General features: G+C 35.3%; 1 protein-coding gene across 1 annotated transcript in view; it reads left to right on the plus strand.

Annotated features, from left to right (window-relative positions):
* Positions 1 to 767: 767 nt before the first annotated feature.
* The window catches only part of CNTNAP4 (contactin associated protein family member 4), a 203,749-nt gene continuing 179,044 nt past the window's right edge, over positions 768 to 25,472 (plus strand). Inside the window, exon 1 of the mRNA XM_066568726.1 lies at positions 768 to 1,005. Coding sequence (XP_066424823.1) covers positions 909 to 1,005 — 97 coding nt within the window. The 5' untranslated portion in view covers positions 768 to 908. The remainder of the gene's footprint in view (positions 1,006 to 25,472) is intronic.

The raw sequence follows: 25,472 nt of genomic DNA on the forward strand, positions 1-25,472 counted from the left end.
TGAATACAATCACTTAAAATTTTTCTGAAGCTCTTTCTCAAATGAACCTATTTCCCAAACACAAGCAATAGGAGGGTTTAAAGAGAGCTTTGTGAAAGTATAGGAAGCAAAATGCTCTATGCGCTATGTGGGGCCTAAAGTATTTTGGGAAAGATATATTTAGGTGTTTACTCTTAGGAGTTGAGAATGTAATTCTTTAATGCCAGCATTAATAGTGATAAAGCCCTCCAGGGACAGTGGTGGTGCCTTTTCCTGAGGAGCAGTCAATCACTCACTCCTCAAATAAAGGCAGGCTGCTCATTTTACTCGCAGGTTTAGGCTCTCTCCTACAGGCAAACCGCTTTCCTTTAAGAGAGCAAAACTCGCAACGGCTTTTGCAGCTGAAAGTGTAAAAAAAAAAAAAAAAAAGAAAAAAAAATTAAAAAAAAGGAAGACAGATTACTAAACCGGGAGAGGCTGAGCAGCGGGCAGAGCCGGCGGCGCCCAGGCGCAGGCAGCGCGGGCAGCGCAGGGCAGGGCGGGCTCCGAGCGGGCCGCTCAGCGCCGCCCCCGCGGGCCGCTCGGTGCCGCCCGCCGCCGCCGCCGCCAGGGGTGTCCAGCGCCGCCCCCGCGGGCTGCCGGCTGCAGCGGCGTGCCGAGCCGCTGCCGGTGCAGCCCCAGTGCCTCTGTGCCAGCCGGGGGGGATTCTCGCTGCTGCGCCTCTGGGCTTGCTGCTGCGAGACTGGGAGGCAGATCCGGAGGTGTGCGTGCGTGTGCCAGGAGATGCGGAGCGCGTTTGGCTGAGGTGCCTGGCCCCTGGGAAGCTGCTCTGCGAGGAGAGGCGGAGAGAGGCGGTGGGAAGGAGGCAGGAGCAGAACTGAAGTACAGCACAGCTGTTTCCGAATTCTCTGGTTCTTTTGCGTGCCTCAATGATTGTGAACATGGATTCTGTCACTGAAATCTTCTTAAAGCTGCTCTTTCTCCTGTGTGTTCATTGCCAGCACATGGCAGTGACAGGGAATAAATGTAAGTATTGCATATGATTTAAAACTCAATCCAGAGTGTGTTGAAAACTTCTGGGATTTTTTTTTTTTGCATTCGGAATAAATATAATTTTTGAGATAAACATTCATCCTTTGAAATCGTGACATCAAGCTTCCAGCCTGAAAATTTTCTAAAACTCTTCTTTAGATTTTTGTCATGAGTCTATGTACAGAATGTTGTTTATAAAGCTTACTGTATAAGAGTATTTGAAAGCAGCATTTTGGTAAGGGATGCATGTTCAGCTGTATTTTCATTTTTGTTTTCTCTTTTGAAGTGCAGTATTTTCCAAGAAATTTTGTCTTACATGGAAATTACTGGCAGACTTCTATTGTGCAATGTTTCTATTGTGTAGTGGATTTTAGCATTTGAAAATTTTGAAAGCTGGTATCTGCATATCCTGGATTAAGCTGGCACTCAACTTGAATGGCAATCACAGTGCAGTTCAAAAGCAGTAGAAATGTAACAAGGAAAAATGTGACTAGCAAGACTTTAGGGTCCCTGCATTGATTGCTTGGGAGTATTGTTCATGCATGACAGAAGAGAATGCTAACAATTACAATAGAAAGTTTGGTTTTTGTTTTTGTTTTTTTTTTTAAATGAGTTAGCCAGTAGAGTGGTATCCCAAAATAAAGACCATGATTACAGTTTTAAGGACAATCTACTCTCTAGGAGGCAAATCATATACATATAGATATATAGCTAGATAGATACACACACACACACATATATATATATATATATATATATATATCAAAAAATATATATGTGTATCTGAAAAATCTGTTTCCAGTATTGAATTACGTTAATTACCTTTAAATTAAAAAAGAAAAAAACTTATTAAGTAATTAATTTCCAGGGCTTTTATAATTCAGTAATAAAACTGAGTTATTCTTGTTCCATTCGATTCAGCTTCAACAAGCTGAAGGATTTCATTTTGTGTTCTGTGGTAGTGCAGTAGCCTAAATGCCAGATGCTCATAACCTGAACTGAACATATTTTCTCCCCTTCCTGTTAAGGCACTGCTTGTGCATCACAGGAATGGGAAGGGCTGAAGTAATGATTCCATGGGAAGAAAGTGCATGTCAAAGCAATGAGGAATGTTCAGGAATAACCTTACACAGCCCAGTGGCAGGAGACAGCTCCCTGGAAACATTTGAGCAATGGCAGAGAAGTTTGAAGTGCTCAATGGATCTATAGCCTAGGGTTTGCATATGGATGGTTTGTAAACTAAACATGCTCCCATGAGCCTGACATTCACACTGCAGCACCAAAATGATCTTGTGCTGTCATTCAGTAATGATATCTCATTTGATACTCAAGTGCATAGTGTAGCCCTAAACATGAATACTAAGTTCCTCATGTTAAACACCCTGCTGCAATCCAGTCACAGCTTTAATTCTCTTCATCATTCTGCATTGTACAGTTTATGAATACATCCATTTTCACAAGACCATGATAATTGAATTGCACATTAATAGCATTTGGCACTATGCACAAAACTAAATCAGTTACAGGGAGGCATATTAAAACCATTGCAAAAAAAGACACGCATCACACATCAAAGCAGTAAAGCACTAGAGGTCACTGTTACAATTTAGGAAGCAAGGTTTGAGGAAGAGGCTCAAGCTTCTTTCCAATACAGAATTCTGAAGGATGAAACAAATCAAGTATAAAATACATTCACTACTGGCTTTCTCAGGTACATCCCAAAAACAGGGAAAAATCCTGTGTCAAATGGTTGAATTGAATGAACAGATTTTTTCATGTATATGCTGTTATTACAAATGCAAAGTGTTTTTATTTAGGAATAAATCCTATCAACTATGTCAAAACACTCATCAAATACAAGAACTCTGCCCATGCTACAGACAAGATATCATTATTATGGAAAAAATAAATTAAATTATTTAAATTGAACAATGAACAATAATGTCTGGAGAGAACTTGGCCACCCTAATGCATACTGTTAATTTTCAATATCTAATCTGGAAAAAAAATCCTTATATATATATATATATATAGTTTTGGAAGTGAAAATTTCTGTAGGAGAGGTAGTTTGTTTTAGAAGTGACAGCTTACATCTGAAGTATTATGGTATAAATTTTTTTAGCTTGTTACAATTCAAAAAAATTACCTTAGGAGAAAAGGTTTTTCGTAATTACTGATTATGGTAGATCCATGCAGGAGCCATTATCTACCTACTTGAACTTATTTTACTCCATTCTTCTTGTGAGGTTAACCAGGAATTGAAATCCTTTTCAGTAGGTGCTTCTACTATTGGCATTAATGTACTTAAACCCGGTACATTTATAAAACCAGGTGAAGTTTGAATGTTTTGAATGAATTTTGATGCCTAGATTTTCCACTAGGCTGCCAATCATCAAAGATGATAGGATAGGCTTTTAATTTTTCCTCTATATTAATGTATTCTTGTTGCTTTAATTTTATGGTTCTTTCTGTAGTAATAGATCCTGAATACTTAAGTTTTCCTTTGCCTTTAAGGCCAGCGGCCAGTAAGAAAAGACAAAATTAAAGACCTTTAAATGTCATCTTGAAGTGTCATTGGTAATATTACTAAGTCAGTTGTCCAAAGAGAATTTCCTAGATCAAAAATTGATGCATTTAAAATTATTTCTGTCTTAAATAAATTGCAATATTCCTCTTCTGAGTAAAATGATTTTTAAGTTCTTAGGTTGTTGGGAGCTAACAGACATATTTTTAATACTTTAAATATTATAATTTTTCATTTAAATATGAAATTTTATTTCTAGGGTCTTATTTTGTTTGTTTCCCCTGAAAATTAACTCTGACACTTCCAACCAAGAGAAGTAATAATTGGTGCTGAAATTCCAAATATTTTAAAAGTTCTGTACTAGTGCTGCTTAGAGATTTCCTCTACTTTCTTCCTCCCAAAGAATTGAAGTTTCAGTGTAGTTGAAAGAAGTTTGAAGTGCACAGCCTTAGTAAGTAATTGTATAAGGTCAAGTGTGAGTTTTAAATGAAAGATTAAGGCAAGTACTGCTCTAAGTTTTTTCCACTGGAGCTATGAGACATTTTTATTTTATTGGTAACTGTCTCTAGTGTTGTAAATCAGCAAGTTACTAAATCATCACTTGAAAACCTGCCAGAAATTGGTACTCCATTAGGTGCAGGGGCTTTTTTTTTAAACTCTCTAAAACTGAAGTGTTGCAGAAAATATAATTAAACCCTCTATACACATCAAGTCAGCTGTGACTAAAAATTATTAAGGGAAATTGTTGCAGTGTATGGAAATAAAGACAAATTGGGGAGTTTCCATGCAAATTCTCACTTCTGCACTTTCTACTTCTCTGTGTTAAAACTCCCCAGTTTTACAGAAGCTTTTATGAATTCAGATTTTCACATGTGTTCTATGATGATCACAAGTTCTGTAAACACATAAACATTTACTATTATTACTACTGCTACTACTATTATGACTGCTGTTGATTTTATTTTACATAACAGGAATTTCTCATTAATGCTATATTAGAGGACCTCTCTAAAGATGACAGAGAATGACTATTCATGAAACTGAAGTTTTCAAAGAGAGGACTGAGTGAATACATACCTTGATTATACCACCAGATGCAAGTCATTGTACAAGTATTACCTGTTGGGAAGGGATTACTTTCTACAAGGAAAACATTGTATCTCAATTTTGAAATTATTACCATTCTGATGTTCATCATTGGTACCACCAAACAGCTCCATAGAATAACTGACAATTTCATGGAACCGCATTGAAATGATACTGAAGTGCTGTTAATCAAAAGCAATTTAATTTAAAATGTAATTCTTTTAGTTTGTGGTTGATATGAACTGGAGGGGAGGAGAAAGTAGTCCCTTCCTTAATTTTCTTTTAGCCTAATTAATATTTATTTTCTGTTTATTATCATCTATCTCTGCTATGAGAGGGCAATGGAGAACTCATCAGAGATCAGGCCATCTCTGGGCAATTACTTACGTGAATAAAACATTACAGACATCTCTGGTATATTTTATATGTTGTTTCTACAGCAACATCAAAAACTTGCATCAACATCAAATCTAAACTAACACCAAAAGAAAACTAATTTTTTTTTTAGACTTTAAAGGCTTAGAATTCACAGAAAAGCCTTGGATTGATCACACTGAGTATAATCAACAATTCACATCCCATTGCTCCAGGCTTTAGAATTCCCATGAATACACTTGTCCCTGACCCCAGTCAGCAGGATGGATAGAGCAAACTTGGTCATGATTGGAGAAAAGTGAGAGACAATTAATGACGTGCTCAAAGTATGATAGTATCAACCACAAGCAGAAAATGCAGTAGGATATATGTTAATTATTTATTACATTTGCTGTGTAGGTTAGGACATCCTATATTTTGATTAAATGCCATTCAGAAGTTCTATAGGAAGCACTAACTTCTTCATGTTCACATAAGTACTCAGTCATGGCTATTCTGCTTTCCTTCTTATTACATTAAAGTGTGTAAGCCTATTTCTGTGTTCATCCATGAGAAAGACAACTTTTGGCTAAGATGATTTGCCAAAGTCTCACAAAATAATGTGGGCTTCTGTCATTTTTTTGTATATGAGGAACAAAGCTCAGGTTTAATATTCTTTCCAGGCATTTCTCTGTTGCATTAGAAAAAAATCCACAAACAGATAATTTGTACTATATTTAGAGGTCTGTGCTGTTTTAACCCCAACCATCAACCAAGCCCAACTTAGCTGCTCAGTGTTTCCCCCCACCAGCAGGTAAAGATGAGGAAGGGTGAAAGGTAGAAAACTTGTGGATGGAAAAAAATTGAACTTGATGATCCTCATAGGTCTTTTCCAACTCAGAAATTCTCTAATTCTGTGCATAGAAAAAGCAGAAGTCACACACAGAAGCAAAGTAAAACAAGGAATGTTTCCTCCACTTCCCATGGGCAGGCAGGTGTTCAGCCATCTCCAGGAGAGCAGGGTCCTATCACACATAGCAGTGCCTTGGGAAAACAAATGCCATCACTCCAAATGTCACTGCCCCACCCCTTCCTCCCCCTTCCCCCAGTTTTATATGCTGAGCATGATGCCATGTAGTCTGGGGTATCACTTTGGGTCATCTCTCCTGGCAGTGTCTCGTCCCAGCCTTCCATGCATTTTTAACTTCCTTTCCATTGAGACAGTGCAAAAAGAAGATTTTGCCTCTGTGTGAGCCCTGCTCAGCAATAACAAAAAAAAAACTCTCTATATTATCAACCTCGTGTTCTGCACAAACCCAAAACACAGCCCCATACCAGTCACTGTGAAGGAAATTAACTCTATGCCAGCCAAAACCAGCACAATATCTCATATGATATACTTGCCAGTACTCTGTCTACTGATTCATCTTTTGAAAAAAAACTTCAACAATCTCACCTTCTAACAAGTTTAGCTGAGAAAAAGTAGGCCAAATATCCCCCCCATCCCTTCTCAATCCTGCTACCTCCCCACTCCAAACAAGCAAATCAAAGAACAATTGAACAGTCAAGATGCAATAAATCTTTCAAATATTTCTTTTCTTCCCCCCCCAGATAAACCTGTGCCTTTGTGCTGCTTGTAGATTTGAGAGTTCAGTGTGCTGTATCACACAGGATTGTGGGAAAGTTAGAACTGCTTCTCAGTACTTTTAATGTTTAATGTTAGCTGCTCTCAACTAACAAGGTGATAACAGAGGTGGGAGCTGTGAGAGCCATCACTAATTCAAAGGGCTTTCCTTCCTAGAACACTCCAGGCACTTTTTAAAAACAGTGAAGAAATAACAAGTACTAAAATTAATCATGTCTCTGTCTGTCACTGACTCAAGAAGTATATATTATTTTTAAGATGTTTCTGAACTAAAAAGTTAAAATTTGCTTTTCCCTCTGAGTTTTCAGTTGTTTTATGAAGAGGAATTGAAAAGTAAAAACAATAGTGAAAACATTGATTGTGATGAGTTTCTGTACAATTGCTTGTATTTTGCACTACTAACTGTTTTGTTAAATTGATCTGGTAATTCTTAGGTATAAAATTCTTTGTAACTTGTAATTTTGGCAGTCAGGGCCTACGTGTGACTTGTAGATTAAAAATTGAAGAAGAGGTGTCTTTCTCATTATACGGATATATATTAGATAAATATCATTATAACAAGGACTGTCTTTCTAAATTTGAGAAATAACATAAAACATATAGGAGAAACAGCATGCAGTCAAGACCAAAATGTGTTGCTCTATTTGTTTGTAAAAAATGATGCATCTTTACTGCTAGAGTTTAGCCAACTGTGGTTTGCTGAAATTTTACCTCTGCTATGTTTTGTATCTCTGTATTTTATCATTCTTACTTATTTGTCATGTGTTTGTGTTTTATATATGTGCGAGTATCCCATTACAGGTTAATGTTATTCTCTGTAGAATATACAATACTCTGTAGGTCATCTATTACCACTTGAAATTGAGGCCAGTAACCTTGAGTTAAATCTGTGAAACACAGTGGAGGATTGGTGTCCAATTATTTTGCTTTTCAGAAGAAGGTTTTAAGTGTTTACTACAAATTGGTATGCTATTTTTAGGAACCAAAATACTGTGTGGACCTGAAGTAATACCTATACTGTAATCTACTTAAAGAGCATTTTTAGTGCAGTAATTTGAAAAGTGATTGAAATCTTGGAAGCTTCATTTTAAGTAGATTAAAATTAAGAACAACAGAATTATTATTTAAATATCATACTCACTTAATAAGCAAGTAAAGAAAAATGCCTCTAGGGCCTTAAGTCTCAAAGGATAGAGAAAAAGTATGGTTAGAAAATTTGTCAAGCTGGGTAGTGGGTCTAATAACTTATCATTAAGTAGATCTTGTTATTTAGTTGTGCTCAAGAATAAGTTATTGCTTGTTCCTTGCTGTTAGAATCCTTGTTTGTTTCTATGATATTATTTGAGCAAATAAAATATTTGCATATGGGGTCTTGAGGGAAAAGTAGATTAGAAGCAGTATGTTGGAATATTTAAATTTATTTTTATTACTTAATATGATTTTTTTCAGCCAACAGCTGAAGAAAATCTTTCACTTTTTCAGGTGTTCCTCTGTCCTCTTCTAAATCTAAGTAGAAGGTGTTTTCAAAACCTTAGTTGTTTCTAAAAATAAGATTTTCTATTTTTTTTCTGATTATGTTTAATATTTGCTGCAAGAAATCCCCATCTGTATTTGCTTGATCTGTTCAGAGTTATTGTGAAATAGTACCTTTATAGAAAATTCTAAAGAACAAAACAAAATTTTTATAAAATACGTGGTTAAACAGAGTATGAAAAATATTACTCAGATGCCATATAACCTGATAAACCTCACCTGGAGAGAAAACAGAATATCTTGTTATTAAAGAAGTCCTGGAGCAGGGGTTTTCAACAAGATAGCAAGAGTACAACCTTTTGAGGGGAACATGCACTATAAAATTGATGTTCTAGACAAACCAAGTTGCATATAGGGAGCCCAAACCACTGGTTTAGTTCACCGGCAGCATTTTGCTGCATCCTGAGTTACATTGGACTCAATTTGGATATTCTATAATTATCTGAAAAATTTAAGGCGAGGGGCAAAGTTGGTTTCTTCAGTATTACTGATTATAGTAGAAGTTGTTGGTTGATGTTGGTTTCTTCAGTATTACTGATTATGGTAGACGTTAGATGATGTGTATGGAATACTAACAAGAAAATACCAATTTGAACCTCGAAGCCTTTAGGAATTGGAAATAAAATTATAGATTTTAGCAGGAGAAGGGAGAATTTCCTTGTTCCATTTATTTGCAAATATTACTTACTTTTGAGGCATATGATTAACTTCTGTCTTCTGCAGAGACAGGAAAAATGGGATTTATCTCTATGAAATTAAAAATCTGAAATTTAGATATTTGCATCTGAGCTAGCTAAGTCTCTTATTAGTCATATGAAAGAAAAAAAGTGTATCTTGCATGAAGAAGTCGTGACAAAGATGGAAGGAAGAAATCTCATTCAAAGGGAATTGGCAGTATAAAAGTGCCATTTGGCAGTCATTACTGATTTGACCAAGTAACTAGGTAATCTGTATGCTTTGTAGACATCTACACTAGATGAGATGGGTTCCAGTTCTGTCAAAATATCTTACTCTAAATAAGTGTTAGAAAAAAGTATACCAATCTGTATTGATTATCTTGTACAGAAATCACAAGCTATACCTGGCAACTCATTCATATTTGCTGTTAACATTCCCTGAGTCTCCCTTTTCAGTGTTTGGTAACAAAGGTGCTCCTTGATTTCCCAGGGGTTAAGGCTGCTGCCATTGCTAGACCTAGACAAAACATAGGGACTAAGTAAGGAGCTGGAAATGTCCTACCAGTGAGACTGTCTTTCATTCCTGAAAGTGTGAAATAGGTATTTTGACCATACACAATGTTCTGGTAAAGTGCAATCTCATTAAATTAAATAAGCTGAAACTGACTGTTCTATCCACCTGAGGCAGTCTGATCTTTCCACCCCTTTGATAAACCATGATTAAAGGTTTATTTTAACCCCAGACTTGTCAAAACTGTAGGTTTTTTTTTTCTTCCAAAGAAAGCATTGAGTGAAATAGACTTGATTATGAAAAAAAAAAATACCAGAACCCTACAGCATTTCTTTTCATAAAACAATAAAACTATCCTGGTACTTTTGTAGTTACTTTAAAGCCTTGCTACCATCCAGACTGACTGTTATTTAGATTAGGAAAATTCAAGGCAGTAAACTGTGGCTCTCACTATAATTTTCAATCAATGACAGGAAGCCTATCTGCAGTAGTCTAGTTTGCAATAGTTTTTAATCATAGTGAGATTTACTTACCCCTCTTTTTTAAGAAGAATAAGCAATCTTTAGGAATTGGTGGGGGTTTTTTTGGGGGGTATTTTTGGGGTTTTTTTTGTTTGTTTGTTTTTGTTTTTAGTTTTTTTTTTTTGTCGGGGGAGAGTTGTTTTTGTTTCAGTTAAAAATAGCACTGAATCTCATCCTTATTCTTTATACTAAAGCTCCTAGGGAAATCAACGGCAGCTTTGCGTAAATAAATACTGAATAAAAGCTTTAGAAAGAATGAGCTGAATATTCATTCAACAGTGATATGCTGCATAGTTTGAATATGACTGGTCTCTTTATTTCCTTTTGCTATGCCTTGTTTGGAGGACTCAGATACACAACTGTATAACAAACAAGAATTACTCATTTGTCCTGCTTGACAAAATATAAATATGAGAAAAAAAAGACATTTAGAATTTTAGCTACTTACTGTGGTTGGGGAATTTCTATGCCTGTAGTGAAAAACTACTGCTGTTTTCTGAGCCAATGGTAACTTTTAAAAAAAAACTATCAAGATGATTGATTTTAATTTTCAAGGGTGAAATAGCCCTTAAAACTAGATTCTTTCAGGACCATCTGGATGCAATGGAGCACACTGACAATTGCTGAGCTCTGCCCTGAAATTGATAAAGTATGTTGCAGTAAACTCTTAGTTTTATCAGCCTGAGTGTGGAAGTTTTAGGGCTGTTTTTCAGTTTCACCATGACAGCCGGCACTGGTGCTCCACCATACCTGTCAGAGATTACATTTCTGTTTTCCAGCAAGGTCTATTTCAGAGGCTACTTCTCCAAAGACTAGACATGTCCTCCAGTAATTAACACTGAGAACAAACCAACCTCCTGGAGAAAGGAGGGATTAATATAAAACTTGTTTGCAAATACTAACCCATAATTTTACTCCTAACATACTTGCTCTTCCATAAAACATATCTGTAAACAAATGTGTATGCCACTGAATATGTTTTTCTCCCTGCAAAACAGAACAAACCATGGTGCTTTTTAATCTTATTTCCTGGTGTACTTTTGGAAGATCTGGATAGCAGTGTTCAGCCTGGTACAAGAGAAGACTATGACAGGGTTTTTCTCAGGGCGCAGTTCTGTAAAAATGTTATTTGAATATCAAGTAAAATAAAATACAGAAGGAATTCAGTGATAGATCAATCATCTACCAAACCTTTGTTAGGTTTTGATCTACTGTTACCCTAAGAGACTATCAATATGCTTTTATATCTGGGTAAAATTTGCAGTGCATATAACAATAATTAAATGTAAAACTCTCACCTAGACACAGATGACAGGTTAAACGTAGCTATAGCATTCTCCTGAAGAATGCTTTCAGTTATGATAGGCAATGTGTAAGATTTTTTTATGGAGTATCACTTTAGCATCTACTCCTTGTATATTGTTAATATGTTTGGGGTATGATGACTTTTTAATTTTTTTCATTTTTCTTTCTCAAGGGCTCAAAAACCTCCATCTCGACTCAACTTGTTTTGACTTTTGTGAACAGTCATTACCTCATGGATCATACTTCTGCTGTATATCTGTGCTTTACTGTGTTCTGATTCATTCTCAGGGCAGGAAAATAAAGAATTTAAGAGCTAGAGACTGGGAAAAAGGAAGATTGATGTGCAAGTACCTGTATGTACATTTCTGTACTGTCTGCAATGAAGTGTTGTTATTTTCAAACCCTTTACAAATTGTCTACATCTCTTTGCCAGTTTGCTCTTTGTAGCCCAGCAGTGGTAGATATACAGTCCGACTGCCCCAAATTTAGAGTGATGGGTGAGTGATGAATTCACAGTTTTCTGAACTTTATCTCTGTTATACTTAGGAAACTGCAGTAGAAAACAAGGGGTTTTTTTTAACCATTTTGTGTCATGTTGGGGCAGGGTGGGAGGGTGGGTGGAGGTGGGGAATCTACCATGCCAAATAAGTCTTTTCTTCTTGCATGTCTGCAGTGACTACACAGAAATTTGACCACATTCTGCTTCTTGGGAAGGATGGTAGTATATTCTTTGTGGATATTCTACACAAGGACAGATTGAGAAATTCTAACAGAAAATTCTCTGATCTAGCTCTCAGCTCTAGTAAAGTCTGTATGTGTGATGGAGATACCGAAGAGAGTAGTCTCTTTTGATGTTTCTAATATATTTTTGTAATGTCTCAGTGGAAGTGTTTCTAAGGTAATGCTGCAGGTGTTGAAAACGTATATTGAGTAGAATCAGATTATGTCAAGTTTCAGTGCGTGGTTGTGCATACTTGAATATTACAGATTTAAAGATGTTCATATTTACATGTTAGCTTTTATAGTTACATGTATCCTTATCTTGTTAAATGCTTTAATGCTGTCTCAATAGATTTTTTTAATGAGAGATTCATTCATCTTTCACACCTGAATTTTTGTTCATATGTTACCATTTACCGATGGCATAGATATTTAATTAGTTATATTATTTTTGTGGCTTTAACTAATGTAGAAGTACATTTGGGAAACATCCCAGACTGGACATGTGTCCTTTTCTCAGTAATGAATTTACCCTTAAACCAGGAAGCCCAGGAAGAATTTTTAAATGTTTCTGCCATCTTCCTACCCTGTCTCTTGCCAGTAAAAAGCTATGTGTAGGAGAAAGTGGTGATGAAGACAGTGTTCTGCTGACTTTGGAACCCCACTGCTTAAAGTATGTTAGAACCACTTTTGTGGTAGTGGACAATTTCAGTCAGAAAATCAGGTATTGTTTGAAAATTACAAATTTTTTTTTCAGACTAGAACATTCTAAAATATTGTTTCTTAAACTGTAAGAAAAAACATAACCAGGTAAATAGGTGGCAAATAGCAATGAGTGGTAATCACTCAGTGTGTTACCTTCTTGGAGTATAAATAGTGGTCTATTTTATAGTATCTTTTAATATCTGCCTAAAAATGTCTGACAGATAGTATCTTGATCCGCCTAGATTTATTCCAAGCAAATAATTCATTTTCACTTTTACAGCAATTAATCTATCATCACTGAGAGAAGAAATACTATGCCAGATCAGTATTATCAATATTAGAATATGGAATTTTTATGAAAGAAAAATTGTGTTATTCCTTCAGACTAAACAGAAATTTTATTTTCAAAGCCTAACTGCACAACTCAGAAGAAAATAAAACATTTTTTAAAATAGTAAATAGTAAGTGATATTCTGCTTAAACTACTGTTTAATTTATCTACTAATTTAACTACTAATTTATCTACTAATTTATCTACTAATTTAACTACTGTTTATTTTATCTGTCAAGGCATATAAAACACATGTTCATGCTTAAATATATATATATATATATATATATATATATGTAATTAATGAACGACACAGTGAGCAGAATCTCACTTTAATAAGTGGTTCTAAAACAAGTCTGCATAGATGCCTCTTGACAGATGTTTTCTAACCCCTAGCCCCAGTACCAGCCCTGTGAGTGGTCACACCTTGGTCCACCCTTGAGTCTAGGCCTTCTCCCAGTTCTGCTGCACAAATTTGGACCCAATCACCTTGCTGGTATTCCTGGATTGCTAAGACAATAGGGAGTCATGTATTTGGCCAACCTTCCTCCTAGACCCTTTAATCCCTTCTGAGGCATTCTTACCCTCTATATTAAATTATTTCTCAATCACAGATTTACTACTGATGACCAGTTAGAATTTGACTTTCCCCTTCCACTTTTCTACTTATGTAGCTTTGCAGACAACTGCTTTTTTATTGTGGTTGAGAAGTCTTATTGTGTGGTTGTAATGTTAAAATAGAATTTGTACACAACTTACACACAATACTGTGTTTGAAGTTGTAGACTATGGGCAGGGGCAAAACACAGATGCCCATGTCTTAGTCTGTTGTGTTTTCAAACAATATTAAAATTGAGGAATGATGCCTTGCCCAGATTTTTTAGGACTTGAAAATTCATTCATTTATCTAGAAATGAAGGGATTCTTTTTTCTTTTCTTTTTCTTTTTTTTGGGTTTTTTTTTACAGTGGTGGAGTTTGCTGTAGTATGAAATAGTGTTACATGGTCAGTCAAAACAAAGGTTTGTGGAACTAGACTGTAAGGGACACTCTTTATCTCATAAACTCCCTCAATTCCCTTTTGCAGGTATCAGAAATTCAGATGCTTGATTGTTTCATTCACCATGGCCTCATTTGTTTCCCTGGCAAATTTTCCAAGATTTGAGATTATTTCTAACACTTGATTTGGCTGCTACGATAGGTGTTGGCCACTCTGCTCATTACTTTGTCTTACTATGAGAGTGAGAAATATCCAGTTTTCTTTCATAGGGATATGAGTAGATAGGTCCTTTGAACTTGGAAGTCATGCATATATTTGAATATTAGAAGCAACAACTCATAAAAGAAAGAAGAGCCTGATAGACACTAAACCTGTGTAGTGCTGACATTCCATCTGTAACACATCATCTCTTGTCTTAGCAAATGGGTTTACTTACAACCATTGGTTGTGTGTGTCAGCACTGCATGCACAGTGTTGCTCTCTTGTGTGGTTTTAATGCTGGGTTTTGATATTGTACACTCCCTGTGTAACAAAATTAAATCTTTCCAATGATTTTTTAAAGAATTAATCTTTCTAATTGTGGAAGAGAATAAAACAACTTTATGAGTTGCCTCAGCTAAGGCATGAAATATCTATGTGTGTGGCTCTAAAGGATTTTAAGTCTGAGTCCCATTCTGGGCTCCCAGTCTGTCCTTGTTCAAGAAAATATTTCAAGAGGAACCCAGCTGGCATGAGCACCTTTAAAAGAGTAAGAATATATTGCCTGATTTTTCCATTGTTTTGCATCTTAGTATTTTTTGGTTTTAAGAATTGGTTTTATTGCTGGAAAACTTCAGGTAACATTGATTGTATTGCCAGGTAACTCAAAATCAGGGGAAAAGAAAATCACAAAAACAGCAAACCACTATAAAAGAACTTTTCATCATTTAATTGTCAGGAACTAAACTTCATAAAATTTTTATACATAGTATCAATGAATTCTGTAGGGTGGCAAGATAGCACTTGTAACTGTACTCACAAATCTATATTTAAAGAATTACTTCACAAACCAGAGGAACTGGTTTGTTATTATTTTTATAATTGTGATTTTGAAATTTCTTTTAATGAAATATTCAGCATATATTAGGGTTTTTTTAATGTGCCTCACACTGCAGAGCTCTCTTACTCCTTTATTTTTTGCTCAGTTTTAACATAGTTTTCCTATTGATGTTTATGTGTTTATATTCACATTTGTGAATTTAACACAGGGCACAAGCGATCAAATTGCAAATACCAATGCAGACCCTGCCTCAGGGTGATCAGGAAGATATCTATTGTTACTCTTCAGTGTAAATTTCAGAGTTCTGATATGCATTTACAGTAAAAAAAAAATGCCAAACATCCTGCACAAACATTTCTGGGTTTTTTTAGGTGTGCCATTCACAGCTGCTGTGTGTTGAGCTCACATCTGTAAGAACGGATGCCTTTCCAAATAACAGAATGCTTCACTTAATATGTCTTTTTCTGTCACGAGTAGAAGTTTTAACTATTTTATGCAACAACACTGAACAAAGTGAAAACACTAGTTTATGTCAAAGGAGGAGAAAAACAGCCATGACCTCCTCTAGATGTGTGTGTCTCTCTCTGATAGTGCTGTATTCAGTGAAGCCCCCCAAAACAGCTGCTTCCCTCACCACTGCCCACACCATAAGTTTAAATTATTGATCTAACTGTAAGAAATACTTGGTTTGATATTATAATTAGGCACTATCTTGAGGAGAAAATGGATAGATAGTACTTGAATAATTAGAGCAGGAGCATTCTATGCAATGACAAGATGAGTTTTATTTTAATCGTCGGTAAATTCATTAAGCAATAATGAAATGCAGTGTTTTTCTATGTGCTCTGCTATGCTATTAGATGGGTCAATTTGTTTTCTCTAAAGGTGAATCACATTTCTTTAAGCAGACCAGCAAGATAAGACAGGCTCAACATATTCTTTTTGTCTCCACAGTGATTTTTACAGCTGTGTATAGAAATGTGAGAAGGCAGTACTAAATAGAAAAGTCTAGCAAGGGATTTCCTTTCCATGCAAAGACTGCCTTCATTGAAAAGAGTGAAGAAAGACTTGATGAACTAGGGCCAAGAGAAGAAATGAATTAATTCTATCAAACAATGCATACTGTTCAGGAAAAAAAGAACACATAGTTATTTCATCTATGTATTTTTGAGATTTCAGTAATTGCCAGGAGATTAAGATACCATCTTCAGCCTAAAATTATATTTTTTTTATGGTTTGAGTAAGCACAACAGTAGCTATCTCATACAAATTTTTCACTGCTAAAAAACTAACATAATGATAAGAAATGTGATAATTAGGCTAACAAAGCAGGCTGGTCTTATAACCATGAAGGTGAAATTTTTTCAAAATAAGCTTTCTTCTTGAAAAAATTATTGGATTGCAAGATTTATGTAGCAAGTAAATTGAAAATTAAATTATACCTCAAAGGCCTAAATAATTCTTCAATTTCTAAATTGGTTTTAATGTGGTATTTTTGCACTGTTACTTAACACAGTATTTCAGTTCTACTGAAATATGAGGGAGTGCAAAAAAGATCTTTTTCCTTACATTTCTGTTTTTTCTTGAAAGATGTCATAATAATTTTGCAATATTCTACTTGAGGAACAGGTTGAAAGGGAGTATCCTTGTGCATTACGTTTGTTTTCTTTATTGCACATAGGCAGCTTGAATAGCTTTACTTATACTCACATGAATATGATAGTGTTAGCAATCAAAATAAGGCAGGAACTCCTAAGGTTGACTGTCCAAATGTTTCTAATTGGCTCTCAATTATAGTGCACTTGGAAACTTTAAATAGACAATAGGTACAAGATGTTGGTTTTCACTAAAAGGTCAATATTTAAAAATTGGTTTATCTGTTTTAATACTTGTTTTGGCTTTCTTTTAAGGCTTGGTTTCATCAGTATTTTTTACTGCTTTATAGTGTCATTACTTCAGTAGAGCTCTATCATTCATCTGAGAGCAAGCAATCAGTAACACTGGATTTTGTTTTCTATCCCAGTACTGTATTCTTCCTTGTGAATGTGTAAGGAAAGATGTGAAAAATGACCCTTGAAAAAGGAATTTTTTACCTTTCCATAAGTCTCTTAATCCAGAATGAACAAAACCTTGATGTATTTCTGTCTTGGTTTGAAAGACAGGTGTCTGCTAAGGAAGGCAGGAGCCTCCCTTGGAATGGAAAATATAAACCCCTTCCCTCCGAATTATTATAATTTTGAAATTAAGGGGGTCTGAGGCAAAGATATGAGGATAGGAATAACATTTCTTTACTGGTGTGTATGATAAAGCAAACAAGCACCCACAGCTGCGGCACCGACCCCAAACAGGACCCGGGGCCCAGTCCCGGCCCGCTCGGCCGCGGGCCCTTTCCGCCTGCTGCAGTTCCGGGCACGGCCAGCAGGGGCGCTGCTGCTGCCGGGGGCGGGGCGGGGGCGGTGATTCCCCGCGCCTGCAGGGGGCGCTGTGGCGCGGGCTGGGGAGCGCGCGGTGATGGCGGCTCGGGCCGGGCGGGAAGGGAGGGAGGAGAGGCTGCGCCTCACAGCCCTGGGGCAGCCGATCCCGGTGCCCAACAGGACTCTGAGGAGCACCAAGCCGGGACGGCAGGAGTCTCGGCAGGCAGGGGGAGCGGGGCTGCAGAGCAGTGACAACTCGGAGCAGTGCTGAAGAAGCGGCAGGGGCAGGGCAGGGGCGGCCCGGCTCCCAGCAGGGCAGGGAGAGGCGAGCTCAGGATCCCGGGCACCCGAACAGTCGGGGATGGGTCCCTCTTGAAGTGAGGGAGGTGATAATAAGGTCCCAGTTCAGTGGCTGCTCTCACGAGCAGAGGCTCACCCCACGGCAGAAGAAGCAGCTCCGGGCTGGGCTCTGGTGGCAGCAGCGAATTCCCTTCCCCAAGCGAATTCCCTTCCCCAAGCAGCAGCTCCGACCGTCCTCCCCCGAAGCCAAAAGAGAGAGAGAGAAACTCCCAGATAAGAGAAGTGGAAACAGATGCTGTCCTCCCCTGAGTTTAGACGCTCCTTTTGTTTTTCTTAAGTACCCAGTTAATGTTTCTTAGCAACTTATGGGGAAAATTCCATAAGTATAAAGGAACAAAAGGAAATAAATCCAACTCCCTACAATTTTCTGCTCTGTTTTTCTTTCTTGTCTGTCCAGATGATTGAGGGTTGTTGTGGATGAGAGGTTATGCACAAGGACTGGCCTACAGTAAATTGTATATTTTGGGGGCTGGGACATGGATTTGTAATTCTTCTTGTTGAGACAGCAATTGAATGTGATAAATTTTAAGCATCCTCTTGCTTTTTTACACGTGTAAGTAATTTTATGTCATCTTATGACTGACTAGTACACTTCGGTCATGTCTGTGTAATAAGCTTCTGACTTGAGCTGAAATTCTTGTTATTTTCAGTCAGGTACATGACCTTGTATTTTCCAATGCCAGACTTCATTCTCTGTTACACTACCATCACCTAGCTCTGTCTTTTGATATCTTGATTCTGCTCTGTATTGATGACACCTAATTGTACAGGGAGATGAATTCATGAATATATCTATAGTTTTTATGTCATGGTCTTAATGAAATTAAGGAATTCCTTGATTCTGTGATTACTAAGTCATGGATGGTTTGATTCTTCCCTTCTCAGTATCTCATATTGCCATTTTCCTGTTTTTATGCAGTATGTAGTTCCTTTTCTCATGTACTCATGAATGACTAGCAATTTCCTGTATAACAATAGATAAAATCAGCCACTGCTTTTTTCTAAAAATTGCCTGTCACAGAAAACCACAGATTACTTTGACTTGATCTACATGAGATAAACTTTGTTCCATTTGATCTAGTTTTTGATTTACCTTCATTTTCTTAAATGTTCTTTCCTCTCAGAATTTTCCTAAATTCTCTTGTATTATTGAAGTCAGATTTACACATTTTTTTCTATCAGTTTTTTTCTGTATTTTTACTACACAGGATTTTGTCCACTTACTCTGTTCTAATTCACCCTGTTAGATTAGTTTATGGTGCTTTTATTTGAATCTGTAGTGACATGTATCAGGTTTTCAGAATTCAGAGACAGACACTTCTGAACAGAGCTGGGGTGCTATAATACACTGCTCTTGACTTTTTTTTTTGTTTTTCATTTGTTCACATTATGCATTGTATTTCAGTATCTTTGGTCATCAGTCACATTTATAAGATCGTTTGAGAGAATTTTTTATATAATTTAGTACATAACATTATATTTGTGGGAGCAAGGAAATTTCACATTTAAGCCTGGATGTTTTCATGCTTCAAGATGAAATGAGATGTGTGTAGTGGAAAGTTGAATGTCTCATCAATAAACATGGCCACTCTGTACTTGTTGGACATAATCATATGCAGAAGCATGGATATTAAAAGATACATGTGTACTCAGAATTAATTCTTAAACTTCATCATAAAATAAGATCGTAACAGCCAATAAATGTGTAAGTAATATGAATATTGGAAATTTTAGGGATTATTGCTTCTAAAAATACTTTACATGTACTTTATATTTGCTTTTTATTACATTATGAGGGAACAATCTAATTTAATTCTGCACTCTTGGCTTTTCTTTTGCTTTTCTTAATCTGGTTAGATCAAGTAATGTATTTGAGCTGTTACAACTGAATAAACGGTTTTCATTTAATAAAAATACCTAGTAAAATTTAGATCTTCACCAAACAAAAGCAGATCTAATAGCAGTAAGTTCTGTTTAATCACTTAAATGTGTTGTGCCCAGTAGAAATGTTTTGTGTAGTATGATTTTTTTTTAATGCTTAAAAATATATCTGTCTTTCAAGTTCCTGCACAGAAATTTTTGGAGCCCCTTGATTTTGTGGTGAGAGTTACTAATTTATGTCATTCAGCTAATCAAGTCTTTTCAAAATCTGGTATAGATCTGAAAAAGTGTGAAACTTGATTCTACAAGTATCTACATTTGTATACCTTGAAATAACATTTGTAGATCTGGAAATAACATACATTAATAACTTTAAATACTTAAAATAGTAGTACAAAGATATTTTTCTAGATTAAGCAGGGAAAAGTACTATATTTGCCATTTGTCTGAAGTTTCCAAGTTTTTGACTTCTTTCCATTTGCATAAATTTAAAAGAAAATGATTAAATTGTGCTGCATTATAACTGTAATGGTCCATCATTTTGAATAAATACAAGCAGTTAAATGTAATGATGGTTTTATAAAAATTATTTTGGCTCAATCCCAATTTTAGGGTACTTTTTACCATGTAACAACTTTTAGCTAACTGTTATGTTAAACAACAATATGAGTATTATAATAGTACCTCATAGACTTTAGGTAGGAAAGAACTGCAGTGGCTTATATTAAAATGTGTCTTTCTATGACACTCAGTCCATTGTATAAGATATAAGTTTATATAAGACATGCTTTCTTCACTATTTATCATCTATTGTTTTGATATTATCATCAGATTGTGTATTTATCTGCTTGATTGAAGGTTTTGTTTCCTTTGTCTAAAGAAAAAGATTAGTATTCTGCAGTAACATTGTGCCTTCTCAACCCTGAATAAAAATACAGGAAGGAAGGAAGTAAACTTGATGACATTGCGTGATTGACTTGAGCTTTTATAAGCATTCAGATTGTAAATATTTATGACTTTTATAAGGAGAAAACATAGTATTTTACTTCAACCTTAAAAGGCTAAAACATCCCAAAAACAATTTTGACCTGCTTTAGAGTAAGTTTCAGCAGAGTGCACTAAGTATTGATGCTAATAAAAAATACTGGGGAATAAGAGTTAGTTATCCCTCTCCCATAGGTATCTCTGTTTTGTTTGGGTTTTGTGGGTTTTTTTCTTGTTGTTGTTTTGTTTGGCTGGTTGGTTGTTTTGGATTTTGTTTGGTTTTGTTTGGTTTTGTTTGTTTTTAAAATTTCCTGTCAGGCTCACCATGAACTCTCCTGCTAAAGGTCAATGTTCTTAGGACTCTATAAAATGATGAGTGTCAACCTTATTCATAGGCAGTTGAAACCTTTGAAAACACTCAATTTTGATAGAGCTTTTTTCAAATTTGGTTTTCCTCACCAGTATTTAAGACATCATCAGCACATTTCTTCAGTTGCCACGCACACTGATTTTACATGACTGTGTGCACTTATACTGTTCTCTATGTAGAGGAGAAGAACCTCTGTTTCATTTCTACTCTTTCAAGTTTTATTTCTCCCTCATATTAAAACCTGAAATTTTTAAGAAGAATGGCAAACAAAATGAAAAACTTAACAGATCTGATATTATAATAATAAAACCATTACATTTCTACAAATAAGAATTTCTGTAAGGGGAAGAAGTTGGCAGGAGCTGATTAAAGATTTTAACACTTCAAAAGCTGAAATGTGTGCATGCAGTATGTCATAGTGTAGCTTGGTCCTGTCTCTAATAAAAAAAGGGTTTGAGAGTAGTTAATGGAGCTGAAATAAGGAAAGGCAGAGTTGAATTTCTAGAAGTTTCTATTTCATATATCTAATTTAAAAATATTTTTCTCTATTTAAAATTTTGATGTAAAATATGGATTAAAATTTGATTTTAAATTTTTATTAAAAATGTAAAATAATTATCTTTCATATATCTAGGGGTTTTCTAATTCAATAAATCAGAAATACTTAAATAAATCTGAAATATGTTGTATGAATGAATTAAATTTGTTCTGTTTGAGGAGGAAACAGAATAGATCACCACTAAAGAAGCCACCTTTTGATGGACTTATATTTTGCAGTATAAGATTGAATATATATAAACTGATATGGATTTACATTTTTCCATATTTATATTTTGCAGTATAAAATTGAATGTATATAAACTGATAAAAGACATTTTGAGTACCACTGGAAGCATTTATCTGTGTTTGTGATTATTTGTAGTTGATTGATTGGATTTTCTGGTGCCTTATCAGAAGAAGGTCCATCTGGCATCCTTAATAAAATCCCTTTCCATTATGATCTCAAAGTTTTAATGAACTTTACTATCTTCACAACCTCTCCTGCTCTTAAAATTGAGTTGAAATAAGGAAGCATAAAGCAAAGTTGGACAGCAGAATAGGGGAGAGACATAAATATTAGAAATAAATAGTTACAGAACACTAACACTTAAACACTAGAAATACATAGTTACAGAATTATTATGTCTTTTTTCTGTAGGGAACCAAGTTCAACATTACAACACTTTCTTGATGTAGATTTTTTAAGTTCTTGTATGAATTGTGGGAGAATAACTGTCTAGTTGCATATTGCTTGTGCTACAGCCACCAAGCCTTTACTTTGTTTATTCACACCACCTGGTATGTGTCAGAAAGTCTTGTGAAGGTAAATATCTTGAAAATTACACACTCAGATGTCACAGTAATGGGTATTGTGAACTAAACAGGAAAGAGAGAAATTTCTTTCAGTTTTGGTCTGTGTTGTACCAGCACACGATGGAAACTATAAGCTCCTGGTTAAACTCTTAAGTGCAGAAAAGAAACATCAAACCTTTAGCAGTTTGTGATACATCTATCTGAAGCAAATGTTATGAAAAGTAAACTGAACATGAAGATGGGCAGATATTTTGCTGGCTGGTTTTGCTTCAAAGTAGGTAAATAAGTCTGTGATTTCTTTTTATTTGCTGTTACTTGCTTTTGATGTAAATGTTATGAAATTGCTCTGAAGGAGAACGTTACGAATTTTGCAGATTAAACAAGGACAGTCTGTAGTTTCCTGAATATGGTTGTGCACCATCTTCATCTGAGAGCATTTAGGTTTGCTGTGGAAAAAGTATTAAGCACCACTTTGATCTAAGTAGATCATTCTTGGATATGATTGAAAACTTATATTTTTTAACCTTCCAAGAAATGAATTATGTGATTGCAAATTTGTTATTGTTTAAAATATATACTACTTTAAGTCAATTAAACTTGAATCAAATTCTCTTCAATGATGGACAGAAGTATTTTAATCACATGGCTCAAAGATAATTTTCCTTATTCTCAACCCTTTTAAAGTCTCCTTGTGCTCTTAATTAGAGCTTTGTTTTGTAGTGGAAGTGTATATTCTTGTAAAGCACTGAATCCTGAGTTTCATGCTGAGCATCTCAGAAAAGTAATCTAATGAGAAAATCTGACAGAAAAAATATGGATGCGTATACTACTGCTCCTTGTTTTGTTTTGTTTTTTTTTTTTAATTTAGAACAGAGTATAAATTAATTATTCTAGGTTCTGGTTTCAGAGATTGTGAATTACAGATCTTTTAATTTCATATGTACTTTCCACCCACGGTCAGAGGGGGAAAAAAGCCAATTGGCCAGGGAGAGGAATATTCCCATTTGTTTCTTCATCCATTTTATTAACCACATAAATTCTTCTTGATGTGTAGAGCAAGACAGTTCATTTGAGTAACAGTGGGTGAACACTTGTGTCGTGATTCAATATCTTATGGTCACTTTAAGAATCATCTGCAAAGGTATCAGTGAATATGAGCAAATAATGTAAAAGCTAAATCATGATGGAGTTCATTGACAAGGTTCACTCTACTTGCTGGATGCTTGAGACACACTGAGAAAAGCAAACTAAATTCTAAAATCAAACTAAAACCAGAATCTACCCCAAAAGTATCTGTCTCAATGAGAGGGAAAAAGAGCAAAGTAGGAAAAGGTAAGGATAATAAGCAGTGTTATTTAAGGTAAGTTGAGATAAGACACCCCATGCTAAACTGATTTATTTTTAGCACTGTGAATAGAAGAATTTGGTTGTAGAAAAACATCTGCATTACACATATCAGAAGTGCAATTGATTTATTCTTTATTGCAGTGAATCTAAACTTTATCATGCAAATAATTTCTTTACAATGGGTGATATCTACTTTTGGAGTATTATCTCTCTGAGGGTCATGTGTGTCCAAAAGAGAATGTTTCCAAGAATATTATGAATTTTAGGTGTGATTTCAATTCAACTCAGTATTCAAGTTTAAAAAAAAAAAGAAAAATGGAAAAAGAAAACCAAACTAAAACTTGAGTGTTTTCTTCAGAGTTCTTGACTAATAAAATGGTCCAATAGCAGTTCCATAAGAAAAGGAAGGGCAATTTTATGCTCTGTTCACTTCTGTCGTACTGAGATCCAGTCCTTCCTAGTGCTAAGACCTTTTAAAATTAAAACCAGATTTACCAAGAAACTATAGAAATGGTAAATGAATTATAAGTGAATCCCTTCAGTCTTTACAAACCTATAAATGGTGGGATTTTGCCTTTGGGAATCATTGTTAAGTTATCACAAACTCTTCTAAAGTATGATCATTGCAGCCCTTCTTTCTGAAACTAACTAAATGCCCTTTCTGCAGAATTAAACACCTGACAAGTATCTCATGCTGTCAGTTAAAAACAAATCTTCAGTGAATACCTAATTCCACTGAGTTTGTGTGTGGTTGAATAAGTGAATCTTTCTGTAAACGATAGAATCAAAACTAGTAATAATAAAAATTAAAATTAGTAATTAATAATAATAATAATAAAATAATTATTAATAATAAAAAAATTAGTTATAATAAAATTCAGTTCTTAAACATGAGTTGCTATGAAGTTTAAAAATCCTATTTTATTATAATGCCAATATTAGAATTGTCTTCTATGGAAAAGAAAAATTTTTTTAATTAAAAAATGCACAGGCTTTTATGATAAGGTAATTACATATCAAAATAAATACAAACACACTTTGCTTCCAAAAGCGACATCAATATTTGAGTGTTAATCTTCTAATACTTTAATATATTTGAAGTTATAATCCATAGAATCAAGTACATTTTTAATCTGTGTATAGCTAAAGGAAGATAAACATGATTTAAACTATAAATCTATTTAAACTTTTCTGATATTTTTACTTCAATCTGTGACAATGCCAATGTTCTAGAGGAAATTGTGGGTTAAACAAAGTTTTTTCCTTCTTTTCAGTGCTGGATGACAGTATACAATTTCCACTGTCAATCATGCATCTCTTGTTTGATTTTTCCACTTTTGTTTGGTAGCCTACCAAATTCCAAGTTCTTCTGAAAACTTCTCAGTGCATTTGTTTGCATAGAGAGGCTTGTAGGATTGTTGTTGTTATTTATAAGACAGAAAAATTTAACTATTCTCTTTCATTTAGACATACTCTTTGATATAAAATGGAAGGGAGGTAAACTTGGGGTGTAACTTTTGGTTTTCGGGTGTTATGTTAAAGCTGAAGACAGTTTAATAGGAAAGACAAAAAGCCATGCATGCAAGCAAAGCAAAACAAGAACTTCATTCGGAACTTCCCATTGGCAGTCAGGTGTTCTGTCATCTCCAGGAAGGCAGGGTTCTACTACGTGTAGTAGTGACTTATAAAGATGAAAGAGAATTGCTCCAAAGGCAAGTCTTCCTTCTAATTTCTTCCCCCAGTTTTCTACACTAAGCATTACACTGTATGGTGTGGTAGTGAAGAGGTTTTTCAGCATCAGCT

Source organism: Molothrus aeneus, chromosome Z (genome assembly GCF_037042795.1).
Source record: "Molothrus aeneus isolate 106 chromosome Z, BPBGC_Maene_1.0, whole genome shotgun sequence".
Lineage (NCBI taxonomy): Eukaryota > Metazoa > Chordata > Aves > Passeriformes > Icteridae > Molothrus > Molothrus aeneus.